The following is a 14960-nucleotide window of genomic DNA, read 5'->3' on the forward strand; positions in this document are numbered from 1 at the left end:
GGTTTGACCAGTCGGTTCGAACCGTTTTCAGAACTTGGCGTTTTTCCCTTATTCCAAAAATCTGGCCAGGTGACGGTTCGGTTCGACCGACCAGTTCTTGGCCGGTTCGACGGTTCAATTGCAGTTTTTTAGATTGGGGGTTTTAACATTTGTCTAAGTTGTTTTTTGTGGTAGTTCATGGTTCAATCGGTTCAACCGGCCGGTCCGAACCGATTTTCAAAAGATAGATTATAACCATTCTCTCATGTTGTTTTTATTTTAAAATGCTTAATACATTTTAGTATCAAATTTTCAATTAAGCTTACGACACAGAAGTGGTTCAAGGAATCAAAATGCTAGAGTGAAAATTAAGCTTCACCTAAATTCAACTATAATCGAACGAAAGACAGAAATATTAATTTTCAACAAGAGTCCATAAAAAATATAGTGCATAATAATTTTTTAAGTAAAAGAGATGAAACTAACAAGTCTTAGTAGTTAATATAATCTAAACATGACTACATGACAATTACGATTATTTAATTTTTGTTTGACTCCTTTTGTTTATACTTATTGTAATTCCTGGTAGCAGATTCAATGACATTACGCAGTATCAAGTTGTGGGGCCTTAGAATCAAATCCAACGCAAGTCGCATCCTTGTACCATGATTAACTTGAAAAATATAAATATTTTAGGTTACCAACAAAACCATACACATTAGCAATTGTAGTACTATTTTTTTAGTAAAAGAAAATTACATTTATTATATAACTATACGTCTTCCTGTAGTTTGTCATCCAGGTTGCCACCCATACCCCACAATCATTACTATGTTAAATAAGACGCGGTTAGCTTATGCAGATAAAAATTTGAAAGAGGAAAACACAAATACAGATATTCCTTACGAGCCAGGAGCTTGTTCTCCTGTTTCTAGCATATCCACAAATGCAAAATAAAGTATCCTTGACCTGAACGGAGTGTTGTATTTATACAACGAGTCATACTTGAGCATATCTTCCAGATATTTTGTCTATTTATATAGGAAAAAAATTAAATAAAGGACGATATTTGAAACCTAAAAAAAATGTCATAAAAGTGAAAATGGGGGAAAGTTAATTTACCAACTTTACTATACTCGATCTCTTTTGCTCTTTATTTGTAGCAATCGGTAGGGAGTCTAGCAGAATTGTTTGATGATTGCACAAATAAAAAACAACCAGATACCAATGTGTGTTGTTCTCGTTGACAGGTAAAAAAATCTAGTACCAACTTTCACGTATTAGAATATTACTAGATACTTTTTTTTTAAAAAGGTATAGATCAATTCATAAAGATAAATGCCATTAAATAATAAAAAAATTAAAAATACAATAAATCATATACCTTTTTTAGACCTTCATCAACTTTTCCCATAAATTCTTTTTGATAATATTTCAACAGAACTTCAATTTTGGTATCACATTGCAGTATGAATTGCTGAATTAATAGTTAGGGGTTGAGTTAGTGATACCAATTAAGTAACATAATTAAGTCACTGACTCAGCCCCTAACTATTAATTCAGCAATTCATACTGCAATGTGATACCAAAATTGAAGTTCTGTTGAAATATTATCAAAAAGAATTTATGGAATGAAGGTCAAAAAAAGGTATATGATTTATTGTATTTTTAATTTTTTTTATTATTTAATGGCATTTATCTTTATGAACTGATCTATACCTTTTTAAAAAAAATGTATCTAGTAATATTCTAATACGTGAAAGTTGGTACTAGATTTTTTTATCTGTCAACGAGAACAACACACATTGGTATCTGGTTGTTTTTGACTTGTGCAATCATCAAACAATTCTGCTAGACTCCCTACCGATTGCTACAAATAAAGAGTAAAAGAGATCGAGTATAGTAAAGTTGGTAAATTAACTTTCCCCCGTTTTCACTTTTATGACATTTTTTAGGTTTCAAATATCGTCCTTTATTTAATTTTTTTCCTATATAAATAGGCAAAGTATCTGGAAGATATGCTCAAGTATGACTCGTTGTATAAATACAACACTCCGTTCAGGCCAAGGATACTTGATTTTGCATTTGTGGATATGCTAGAAACAGGAGAACAAGCTCCTGGCTCGTAAGGAATATCTGTATTTGTGTTTTCCTCTTTCAAATTTTTATCTGCATAAGCTAACTGCGTCTTATTTAACACAGTAATGATTGTAGGGTATGGGTGGCAACCTGGATGACAAACTACAGGAAGACGTATAGTTATACAATAAATGTAATTTTCTTTTACTAAAAAAATATTACTACAATTGCTAATGTGTATGATTTTGTTGGTAACCTAAAATATTTATATTTTTCAGGTTAATCATGGTACAAGGATGCGACTTGCGTTGGATTTGATTCTAAGGCCCCACAACTTGATGCTGTGTAATGTCATTGAATCTGCTACCAGGAATTACAATAAGTATAAACAAAAGGAGTCAAACAAAAATTAAATAATCGTAATTGTCATGTAGTCATGTTTAGATTATATTAACTACTAAGACTTGTTAGTTTCATCTCTTTTACTTAAAAAATTATTATGCACTCTATTTTTTATGGACTCTTGTTGAAAATTAATGTTTCCGTCTTTCGTTCGATTATAGTTGAATTTAGGTGAAGCTTAATTTTCACTCTAGCATTTTGATTCCTTGAACCACTTCTGTGTCGTAAGCTTAATTGAAAATTTGATACTAAAATGTATTAAGCATTTTAAAATAAAAACAACATGAGAAAATGGTTATAATCTATCTTTTGAAAATCGGTTCGGACTGGCCAGTTGAACCGATTGAACCATGAACTACCACAAAAAACAACTTAGACAAATGTTAAAACCCCCAATCTAAAAAACCGCATTTGAACCGTCGAACCGGCCAAGAACTTGAAAATCGGTTCGAACCGATCGGTCGAACCGTGAACCGGTATAAAAAACGAATCGGTCATATATCAAAACCGAAAGATTCAGAAATCGTCGTTGGACCGTCAAACCGGTTGAGAATCGATCGGTCGAATCAAACCGGACCCAACCGGTTTTCTAAAATTTGCTCAAAACGGTGTCGTTGGTTAGAGGAACCCTAACCAGCATGGTTCTAAAAATCGAACCGAACTGACCGGTTCAACCGAGTTAACCGGAAACTGGTCAACTACCCAGTTCTAGAAACCGTCTGACAAAAAACCGGTGAAAAAATCAGTCGAACCGACGGTTAACCGATGAACCGGTAGAACCGTCTGATTTTTTAGAGGGTTTCCGGTTCGGAAAATACCCTTTAAAACGTCCCCGTTTTGTGTAAAAAATTAAAAAAAAAAAAGAAGAAAGGCAAGTGCTGAAGCTGAACCCTAAATCACCAAACACCAATTGAAGCCACTCATCTCTCCCGCAGCCTCCGCGTCCAGCACCAACAATCCTCTCCTCTCTTCGAATTCCAACAACAGCCACCACCCACCACCTACCATTCCACTTCAGAGCTCGAACTCATTGCCAAACCCTTCTCTCCTTTCTCTATCTGTCGCCCTCTCTGTTCAAGCTTGCTTTGTCACTGTGGGTCGCGCCGCTTCGCTGCTCCTCATCGTGGGTCATTGCCGCTTCGCTGCTCCTCGCCGTGGGTCGTCGCCGCTTCTCTGCTTCAACCATCGCAGGTCTCAGATCTCAAGTTTCAAGTGTCTTCTTCTCTGCTTCAAGCCTTCAACCCTCTCAGGTCTCAAGTCTCAGTCTCTAACACTCCCTGATTCTATTTCCCTGACTCTATCCCTCTGAAATTTCAAATTTATTCTGAACATGCATATGATGTATTATTGATGATTATGCTGAATTTTGAGATATTAATATTTTGAATTTTTATTTCAATTCATTCTGTTCATATTGAATTAATTCTACTGAAGATTGAGTTATAAATTCAATTGTTTAATTTATTAATTTGACTGAGATTGATGTTTTGATCCAACCTGTTGTATTTATTTTGGTGAATTATTGTTTTGCTGCTGTTGATTCAATATAAAAACATTGTCACAATTCTGGATTGAATTTACTATATGGCTTCATATGATTTGGTTGAATTATGCTTATGGTTCTGGATACATGTTTTGGATGTTTTGGTGAGTGACTTGATTGAATTGACTTAGAAGAAATTCACATATTGGGGAGTTGGAGTTTTTTTAATAATTTTATAAATTCTTGGTGATATTGAAATTGCAGTACTATGACATTAGAAAGAAATGCGAGGGAAATCTGTGTTATGACTTCTCCAATGTAGAGACATTCTTAAACGAGAAGACAGTTAGGGATGATTTAGGTGTTGGGAACTTGGACTTTGTTTCGTGTAGTAGCACAGTCTATGATGCTATGATGCAGGACTGGATGAGAAACCTCGAAGTTGGAATCCCGGCTCTTCTTGAGGATGAAATCCATGGTTCTTGTATATGCTGGAGAAGAAGATCTCATATGCAATTGGCTTGGTAAGCTTTTTGTAGCCAACTCAATTAATTTGAAGCTAAAGTTGGTTGTGTCGGAAGGACAAAAAAAAGTTTGTAGATTCTTTGTTAACTGATAATCTGTTTCTAAATATATGTGGATTGGTTTGTATAGTTTTGATCCTCTTTGTTTTTATGTATATCCATACAATGAAAAGAACATTGAGACATCTAAATGGCATGTTGAATAGTTGAGCTACGTGAGTTGCCCAAAGTTTCTTGAGTTTTGTTTTGGAGATGAATTGTTCACTTTGTATTCCATTTTGTACATTGAAGAAAAAAAAGACTTGACAGTTACTCTTTCATGCACTATTATTTATTTCTACTTTTAAGCATCAATCTAGGAGTGGAAAATGGTTATCTTGGCTTTCTATTAGTTTTCTCTTCCAACTTGTTTATTTTCTGTCACCATATCAACGGTGAAGATGCTAATATTTGTAATCTGGGGGCAGGGTACATCATCAACTGTTAACTATGACAAAATCTTGGCTAATGCGGTTACCAAGACCAACATACTTCTTGTTGAAGGGTATCTATTTGAACTACCCGATACTATTAGAGCAATAACAGAAGCATGTCAGAAAGCTCGCAGTAATGGTGCCTTAGTTGCGATAACAACCTCAGATGTCTCCTGCATTGAGAGACACTATGATGATTTCTGGTAAGATTATTATTACTTGACATTATTCTCCATAGATTTATGCAGACCCAGAGTTCATTCCTTTCCATGCTGCAATTTCTTCTTTCATCAAGGAAATTATTGGGAATCATGCGGATTTAATCTTCGCAAACAGTGATGAGGCCAGAGCGCTCTGCAATTTTGACGCAAAGGAAAGCTCTGCTTTGGTTACAAGGTATCTAAGCCATTTTGTTTCGCTAGTATCAGTAACTAACGGTCATAGAGGCTCCTACATCAGTCTAAAGGGTGAAGCCGTATACATTCTCCCATTTCCATGTGTTCCGGTAGATACTTGTGGTGCCCGAGATGCATATGCATGCGGCATACTTTATGGTGTTCTAAGAGGCATATCTGATTTGAAAAGCATAGGTTCAATAGCAGTTAAGGTTACAGCCACTGTTGTAGGTCAACAAGGAACAAGGCTTAGAGTCTCAGATGCAGTGAAATTGGCTGAATCTTTCACATTTCATAGATCTACTATTGGATCAGATATTGGCACTGATCACATTTCTAGTGTCTAATCAGATTGCACTTTGCATTTGATTATGAAGAAGAAGAAGAAAAAAAATATTCTTTGATTTAGATATATGTAATTTCCTTTTGTTTAGCATATTTCAAAGTTATGTACATACTCTAGTTGTAAAAATAGGCATGCTTTCAATGGAATTACTTAGGCTTCAATTAAGTCTTCCATTCTCAGCATAGTCATTTCTGGTTCATGTAAATATGTTTTTCTTTACTCTCGTAATATGGAATTTGGAAAATTACAAAAAGAAGATTCAATCTATATGGCATCCAATGTAAGAACTATATATTTTATGATTCTGGCTCAAAATGAGATCAGAATATTTTAACAGTTATGAATTACATTAAAGGCCTTTGATGAATATTCACTCAGCTCTTTGCAAAATCAATTGATATAAATCAACTATCCTAAAGCCAGAGCAATTTTTGATATGCTCTTGATCTGACATAATCAAACATAATAAAAATACAACTAACATCACTGTTGAATCTTGTTAACATAGTACAGAGTGCTGTGTTTGTGAATTTCTACCGAACAACTGAATCTGGAGGAGCTTCTTCGGGAATATGAGATTTCAATAAAATAAATTAAAATAGAAGACCATTTTTTACCAACATTAACAGCTAGAACACAGTGTAAAAACAATTTCATTAAGATGAGGAGAAGGAAAATACAAATTGGGGATAAGCATTCCCCTATACAAAAGTAAAACCAAAAAACAAAAGATTTATCTATAACAAATCCACTTTTTTTTTGGGGAACAGAGATTTTATTAGAACAAAAAAGAATTTACAAAAGTGGATACGCCATCTCAATGTATATCAAGGTATAGCAACCTTAAAAGATATGTGACAACAACACAGATACAAGTTCAAATGATATCCATGTTTCCATTTTTTTTTTGTGTAATCAACTAAGAAACTGAGAAGGTCCCTTCTCCAACCCTGCCACAAAAAGTATAAAGATGAATAACCCGCAACACTAAGAAACCTCTATCCTATTCGAACATAACATGCAACAGTTATAAAAAATATAGTACTAAATTAATTCATATACTGAAGCAATGTAATCTTGACAAAATGATACCGAAAGGATCTGGTAATAAACATACAAGATTAAGAGGAACCACTGGATATTCATATCAAAAGCTATCTATCTATCTATCTATCCATCTATCTATCTATCTTATAACAAAATTTTCAGCCAAATTTTAACAAAGTTTCAGCACATTCTTAACAAAGAGTAACAAATTTTTCTAAATCTTTCTGATGTTAAGCATATTAGAAAAAGAAACCCAACTTTCAGGAGACAGTAACAAAATCATAAAATTTGAACAAGATCAAATACAGACCAAAAACAGAACAACACTCACAGAGCCAAAAATCAAGAACAATCAGCACAACATACTAAACAGAGCCAGAAATCAACAATAATCAGCAACTAAAGTTAGAATACAGCAACATATAATCACCCTAAATCCTAAAATCAATAAATCTATCAACAAAAATTCAAAAACAGCACATTCAGAAGTTAAAAAACATTAAAACAGCAGCAGCAACATAACAAGTGGCATGACATTCAAAAATCAAAAGCATATGAGCATAGCAAGTAGTTAAGTTTCAGTGGTGATATCACTCAGATGCATGTCAATAAAAAATAAAGAACACATAAAAAAGCAACACAACAACACACAAAACAGCACCACAGTAGAAGATCATTCAAAAAAATATCACAACACACAAAAATAGCAACACAGCAGAACTAGAGCTCATTAGTAATCAAATAATCATTCAATAAAAATTAAAATGCAAAACATTCAAATATTCAGTAATCAAATAATCATTGAAAATGGCATAAATAAAAAGCGAAGAAGAAGTTAGCAGTGAACTGACCGTCGAAGTCTAAGGTTTTTTTCTTGGTTGAGCTTCTGCTCTCTGAACTCGAAGAAAGGAAACTGGAATGGAGATGGATTTTTCTTCTGAGCAGTCTGAGAAGAGGGGGGCAGAATCGTGACGGAGACAGAGGCCAGGCGACGAACACAACTCAGAAGACGGTGCTGGGTTGGAAAAATCTGCGACGACCAGACGAAGACGATAGTGACTAAGCGCCCGACGGACGGCGGCAGGAGCGCGATGGAGCAGATGAATACCAGGAACTGACGCGCCGAGGTCGAGGAAGAAGAAGCTGCGATTCTTGAAGGAGGAAGAAGCACGTACGACCAGACGACGATGGTAGTGCCTAAGAGCGACGGACGGCGGGAGTCCTTGCTACGGTGGTGGAGAAGCTAGGGTTTCTGTTTCAACTTCCTTTTTTGATTTGGGAAGAAGGTGTTAAGATAGGGGTATTCAAAGAGTATTTTTGTCTAATCAAATAAAGGAAGGATGTTTAAGTCTTTCTATAAAAATAAATAAATAAATATTTTTTATTTTTATTTAATTAAAAGGGTGTTTTAGTAAATGTGGTGATATACTATATATTTTTAAAAAAAAAAAATGCTGACGTGAAAAATAAATTCCACATGTCTTATTGTTATTTGTTCATATTTTAAACGTATCGGTACGTATTAATTTATCATCCTACCGTAGCAAACACCTTCTCATATTAAAGTCAGTAATGTTTTTAGAAGATATGGATTAAGTGTCTTTATTTGCTGAGTCTCTTTCCTTTTTATCTCGGCCTCTTCGGATAGTATTATTTTCTAGTATTTAGTGCTTTTTAATTACGTCTGTAACGTTTGGATTCAACAGTTTTAGGATTTGCTACGTTACCGTTCTGGCGCGTCTAATGGGTTATCATAATGTCGGATTTTCATTTATTTGTGATTCTATTGCGTTACTATTTGTTTAGAATAGTGTTCCCAATTCAAATTTTTGGATCCTGGCTTTTTGTCAGTATTGGAGTTTATGAATTTGGTTTGTGAATTTGGTTTGTTCTTCAATTTAGGACTCTAATATTTTTTTTGGATGCAAGATGAAAAAGGAGAAAAAAAAATAGATAAAAAAAATGAGAAAAAAATTAGAAAAAAAGTTAATTTTTTGTTGTTGTTTGGATGAAAAAAATAAAAAAATATAAAATTTTTTTATTTGAATGAAAGAAAAAATAAAAAGAGAAAAAATTATATTCAAGTGAAATTATATTAATATCTTTTATAAATTATAATATACTAATATTATAAGGATAAATTTGTGAATTGTCAGCCCACTTTTAAATTCTCTCTCTGGTAATAAGTGCAACTTTAACTTAAGTTTAAATGCAACATTATCTTAAAGTAAATAGCTTTTATTCTATTTTACCTTTCACTTTTCACTCCATCTTACTCATCAAATATGAACAATCATTCTTCTTTCTTTTTGCACATCTTTCCTGTTTTTGCTTTTCTGTGGGTAGATTTGTTTTGTTCTCTTCTACTCTTTGCGACACTTACTTGTTGTGTAACATCCATGTATTTTTTAAAATCCTATTATAAATAAAATTGTGATTTATTTTATTAATTTAGTTTGTTTATTATTAGAAACTATTTGTGTAAATTTTTATAATTAATTATTTTATATAATTTGAAAATTAAAATTTTGGTGATGGAAAAATAATGAAAAGTCATATTATTTAAATTGAATAATTAATATTTTGAATTTAAACTGTATTTTATAGAATGTGATTAATACGTTCATTTTATAATTTAAATTAAAAATAATTATTTGAACTCCTTGATAAATTAATAAATAAAATTTTATGTGTTTTGAAAGTAATTTTTACAGTATTATATTTAAATCATAAATTATTATTTTATTTCGAATATTTTGTAAAATTTCTGAGTTACTCGAATATATTTTACTTGAACCCTAGTCCTATGTTTCTTATTTTATACGTACCATTATTATCTAATACGTATACTCCGTGACCAATCATTCACACACGCATACACTCACCTCTTACTTATCTACACACGCATAAACACCCCCAACATGTTATTCTTTCTTCTTCAATACGCTCACCACATATCCTCTAAAATAAAACAGAAGTGAAAAGTTTGGGCAAGGAAAAACGGAGAGTAGAAGAAGGATCGAAAGAGGAGAAGAGGATGTGGGGGAGAAGGAAGGTGCACCGATGGAGCCATGATTGCTGTATGCCGCCGCCGAAGCTTCCCTTACCGCCGTCAATACCGATTAGGACAGAGAAAAAGAGGAAGAACGACAAAGAGAAGAGATGGATGGGAAGGAGATCAGTGTTGCTGCTATTACTAAGGGTAGCCGCCAGAGCCCCTATCGTTACCGCTGCACGTGAGAGGAGAAGATGATCTCACCGATTCTGATTCTGCCCAAGTCTCTCATCGTCGCTAGAATCACGAATCAGGGAGGAGAGGGAGTATGCTTCCATCACCATCCCAGGTGCTAGAGAGGACTGCTGCCGTTGAAGGAACCACTACCACTGGAGCCTGATGGAGGGAAATCGTCAGTTCAGAATTTTCACGAAATAATCACGTTGCAATTATAGTTCCAAACTAATAGATAACTCTCAATCAAAGTTTAATTTGTTTGTCACTTAAGTCAAACCAATAAAAATATCGAGAGTATTATATCTCGAGTCGATCTCCCTAGGAATTGCAATCAAGTGCTCAATTATTGGCTATTAGAAAAATCGGGGGTGAGATAGCAATAAAAAAAATGTAAATGACAAGAAAATAAAGAAGCAAACAATCACTAAATATCAAAAGAAATTAAACTAAAACAATTAAAGAGATCAACTAAGAAAGGTCTTAGTAAGGGTTGATGGTTAAGGATCATTATCCTTGTTACTAACCACAATATGATAATTATAAATAGCAATCCCACTTTGTCATCCTCAATATTGGAGGAAAGTCAAATGGGCTTAATTAATCCTAATCCATAACTCCTAATTAACTTACTAATTGAATTAATAAAAGATTAGCATCAATGGAAACAAGAGTGATTAAGATCTCCAAATTATCAATTAATTTGGACATTAGTAACTCAAGGTCACCTAAGCTATCAACTCAAACCAAGAATACAAAATTCTACTCTAGAATTGAAAGAGGCATTTTATCAAACACATGGTAGGCATAAAAAAAAAGCATCATAAATTGCAAGGATTAGTAAAATCTATAGCTACCAAAGACAAGAAATTGATAACAACAACTCAATTAAGCATCAAGAAAACATAAAACATCAAATTGTATTAAAAGAAATTGAAATTAACAAGAGAGTTCATAAACTAAAATTAACAAAATAGAGAAATTAACAAGAGAAACTAGATAAATCAAGATACTAGAATTAGAAAAAATAATTTAAAACAAGATTAAAACCTAAATCTAAGGAGAAAATTAAGCTAAAACCCTAAAATTCTAGAGAGAAGTTGGAGCTTCTCTCTCTAGAATCACCTAAAATATGATAAAAAAAAAAAAACCCTAAGCTATCTCTACTTGGTTCATTCCCCCTTCAATTTCTGGTTCAATAGCATCAGAAATGAGTTGGATTGGACCCGAAATGCTCCAGAAATCGCCTCTCACGTGTTTCTTTAATGAAGCACGTTATTTGTATCTCGCGTATATGAGCATTTGGCTGCATACACGGATGTCTTAACACACGTCCACTATAGACAATTACATATCATTTTGAAGTCCCGGATGTTAGCTTTCTAATGCCACTAAAACCACCTTATTTGGAGCTCTATAGCTCAGGTTATGATCACTTGAGTACAAAGAGGTCAAGATTAACAGCTTTGAAAATTTTTCAATTTTTCATGAATTCTCCACTTTTGCATGCTCTTTCTCCACTTTTTCAAGTCATCCTTGCCTCCTAAACCTTAAATCACTTATACATACACATCAAGGTATCGAATAAAATAGAAGTGAAATTAAAATTAGCAATTTTAAGCATAAAAAGCATGGTTTTCATCACTAAGCACAATTAGGAGAAATTTACAAAACTATGCTATTTCAATGAATAAATGCAAGAGAAGTCAATAAAATTCACCCAATTAAAGCAAATCAGTACCATATAATACGGATTTATCACATCTCCACACTTAAACAATAGCATGTGTAACATCCTAACTATCAAAATGTCACACTTCCAGCTGCGCCACTCTAATAGCTCGGGTATTACGACGACTCTTGTAATATTTAATACTAAAATATGAGCCTGTTTAAAACTTTAACCAAATCTTTAATAAATATACATTCATACTTACAAAATAAATTACAATACTCACAGGAATTTCATATATATATACATACATACATACATACATACATACAAACATATTAATTTACAAGCATCTCAAATCAAAATCCTATCCCTCTTACAAGACTTGCGAAGTTAAAGGCGAGGGAAACATAAACACTTAAACAATACAAAAATATCGTCTAACAGAAAAGAATTAAGCTCTTCTGAACTTTGTCGTCTGTAACCTGAAAAGAAAAGACCTGTAGGGGAGTGAGAACATCATCCTCGAAAGGGTTCTCACTATAGGGTTGCAGAATTACTATAACAGGATACGCGAAATAAAATCATTATAGTGATTAATAACCACCTTATGTATCTTTTCAAAAACAAAGGTCTACTATAAAAAGTATCTGAAATCTTTTCTGAAAGAGGGAACTGTTCATTTTTTATAAATTCAAAAGCCCTTTCAAAATGTTCATCTGTGCTGAACCAAATTAGTTTTTCATACTTTTCCAAACCAGAAACATCAACCAGGCATGGCCTTCGACCCACCTCATGATCAATCACGGCTCTAGGCCCAAACAACCCAAACAACAACCAATCACCACTGTCCAACAGAGTCCCAGTCGCAAACACAAATAGGAAAGTTCAAGCACAAATAAACAATTACTACAAGTAGAACATTTAGCAGTTAATTACAAGTAATCACAAAGGCAAAACAAGTACAATATGCACACCCAAACAATGTCACATAGATGCATATGATGCATGCCTGTCCTAGTGGTTGATGATATCATCTGTCGGTTATAAAACCAACCCGACAACTCCTGGTAGCTAACCATTGGACTGTCCCTCTGTTGTGCATCCCCAACTTAAGTTATTCACAAGAGATAATCATAATTCAAATCCAACACCCTCACTGGTGTATGTTCACGGGGGCGAGCTCATCCGGAACTTTCACAGTGTCCGGCCACACTTACGACATAGGGTCAGCAAAGTATCAAGTCTCAACCTGGAGCACATGGTGGCTAGCCACTGCTTCTACCCAGGGAAACTCGTATCTCAGATAGTTGAAAGTGCAAAATCACAATATCAATAACTCAGCATATATGCATTTATTCTCAGCCATAAATCAACATTCATTTCAGCCATCCGGCTTAAATTCATGACTCATAGTCAGCCATCCGGCTCATAACAAAATAGCACTTCCACCATCCAATATCATCAAATTCATAAAATCATTATTCAAGTCATAAATCACTTTTTCTCAATTTACTTTACTTTGAAATCAAATTTCAACGCTTTTCAGCCTTGGCTTTAAAGTTTCCATTCCTCAAATCATCTCCGGCTCATGAGCCACTCTTACTCAAAGTAAGTTCTCTTTTTAAAAACAAAGCCACCATCGGCATCCTCTTTTCAAAACTTCCAAAATCATGGCAATTTAAAGATTTATTTTGAAATATTCAAAATCATCCATCCAACAACGGGATTTTATAACAATAGTCCCTCGGCAGAGTCTCAAGTCTTTTTAGGGGAGAATAACATAAATCATTACCTCAAATTCACTTAAAATCTTTAAAACCTTGGCTTCCTTATTTGAGTAGTAAAAATAGGATCTAAGTCAAACCGAGTTGTGTAATCAATTACTCCTTGCAAAGCCATTTCCTTTACTTAAACAAAACCAGCTTCAACCCCATGATAAATTCTAAAGAGTTTTAAACTGGTCAAAAATTATTTTAGTCTTGCAAAAATTCAGAATTCAAAGAGTACTTAAAACCTTTCCCCAAAACATTGTAAAATGAAACTTGTCAATAGACGTTCAGGTTCTTTCAAAGTCACTGAAACTCCTCTAATTAAAATCCTCAAGTCAAATTCAAAGACATAAGTCTTTTTCACATTTAAACAGCCTTAAAATATAAGTTTCATCTAAATAACTTGTTCACAAAGGAAATATAATACGTTTTTTAAGAAACAAGACTAAATCACAATTCCTTTTTAATAATTCATTTCAATAGCATAATCATCCATTTCTTAATAATTCAAATAAAATAGTAAAAGTGTTTAACTCATAATCTCCCAAATAGCAATTCAATAAAATCCCGGATTCTATTGGAATTTCGGCAGCACCTACCCTAAAACCTGGACTCTGCCACCCTTTCCGGGTCCCATCCAAACCAATCCTCAATCCTTATCAACGGTTTAAAACCCAAAAATCAGTTCAAAAGCAAACTGAATCCAACATTCACCTCATTTTCATATTCCAAGGAAATCGTCTCAAGATCAAATCATTATCAACCGATTAAACTCATTTCCAAAGCTTTAAAGAAACGGTTTAGCAACAACCCATTTATCAAAACCAAACAATAATCAAAAGTCGTCTCAAGATCAATCTTTATCAACTGATTAAACTCATTTCCAAAACTATAAAGAAACAGTTCGACAACAACCCATTTATCAAAGCTAAACAATAACCCAATCAAACATATAATCACATCCATCCAAAAATATCCAGACAATACATAAGACTTGTACAATCACTAAAAAGTGTATTTCTCACATCGGTATCCATTTATAACAATTTCAAGTTATAAAATTGAGATTTTGGAAAAGCTCCTACCTCGACACACCGAAACCACAACCCAAACTTGCTAACTGAATCCTTTTGTCTCGACCCGAATCGACTGCAACCAAAACCTCAGCTCCACTTGCTTCTTCAACAACCACAACGACTCTAATCACAACATATAAAAATCAGGACTCGACCCCACGTTACTAAAACTCGGATTCATTAACCAACACAACAGAATACTAACGCGAGGTTATTCGAAGCATAATTACTTATTGAAATCACAAGACGACGCAGCTGCGATTCCGAATCGACCCGGCAATAGCTCCGACAATAACCCCAAGTGACAGTCGCAAGAAAAAACCCCGGTGACGGCGACTGTAACAACCACGGGGCGTTAAAAACCTTTCTGGAATTCCAAAAGAACCGAAATCAAACTTAAAGCTCTTACTGACGGTGGAACTCCGTGGCAGCAGAGGCGCTCCTGGCGGCAGAGGCTCGGCCTGAAGCTTCGGCAGTGGTCCC

The 14960-nt window shown here is 34.1% G+C and overlaps 2 protein-coding genes across 2 annotated transcripts in view; both read left to right on the top strand.

Annotated features, from left to right (window-relative positions):
* The window catches only part of LOC110265109, a 5317-nt gene extending 808 nt beyond the window's left edge, over nt 1-4509 (top strand). Inside the window, exons 2-6 of the mRNA XM_021107886.1 lie at nt 1980-2104; nt 2194-2251; nt 2337-2408; nt 3540-3710; nt 4208-4509. Coding sequence (XP_020963545.1) covers nt 1980-2104; nt 2194-2251; nt 2337-2408; nt 3540-3710; nt 4208-4471 — 690 coding nt within the window. The 3' untranslated portion in view covers nt 4472-4509. The remainder of the gene's footprint in view (nt 1-1979; nt 2105-2193; nt 2252-2336; nt 2409-3539; nt 3711-4207) is intronic.
* On the top strand, nt 4908-5852 carry LOC107608056 (uncharacterized sugar kinase slr0537). Its single transcript, XM_016309945.2, has 2 exons — nt 4908-5143; nt 5235-5852. The coding sequence occupies exons 1-2, from the start codon at nt 4908-4910 to the stop codon at nt 5680-5682; spliced, it is 684 nt and encodes a 227-aa protein (XP_016165431.1). The 3' UTR covers nt 5683-5852.

The sequence above is a fragment of the Arachis ipaensis genome, chromosome B07 (genome assembly GCF_000816755.2).
Source record: "Arachis ipaensis cultivar K30076 chromosome B07, Araip1.1, whole genome shotgun sequence".
NCBI classification, from domain to species: domain Eukaryota; kingdom Viridiplantae; phylum Streptophyta; class Magnoliopsida; order Fabales; family Fabaceae; genus Arachis; species Arachis ipaensis.

What these genes read in the sequence shown, in the direction of transcription:
- LOC107608056 (XM_016309945.2), top strand. Translation starts at nt 4,908, where the DNA reads ATGCTAATATTTGTAATCTGGGGGCAGGGTACATCATCAACTGTTAAC. An exon ending in AGACACTATGATGATTTCTG is followed by an intron (nt 5,144 to 5,234) that starts GTAAGATTATTA and finishes TTCTTTCATCAA; the next exon opens with GGAAATTATTGGGAATCATG.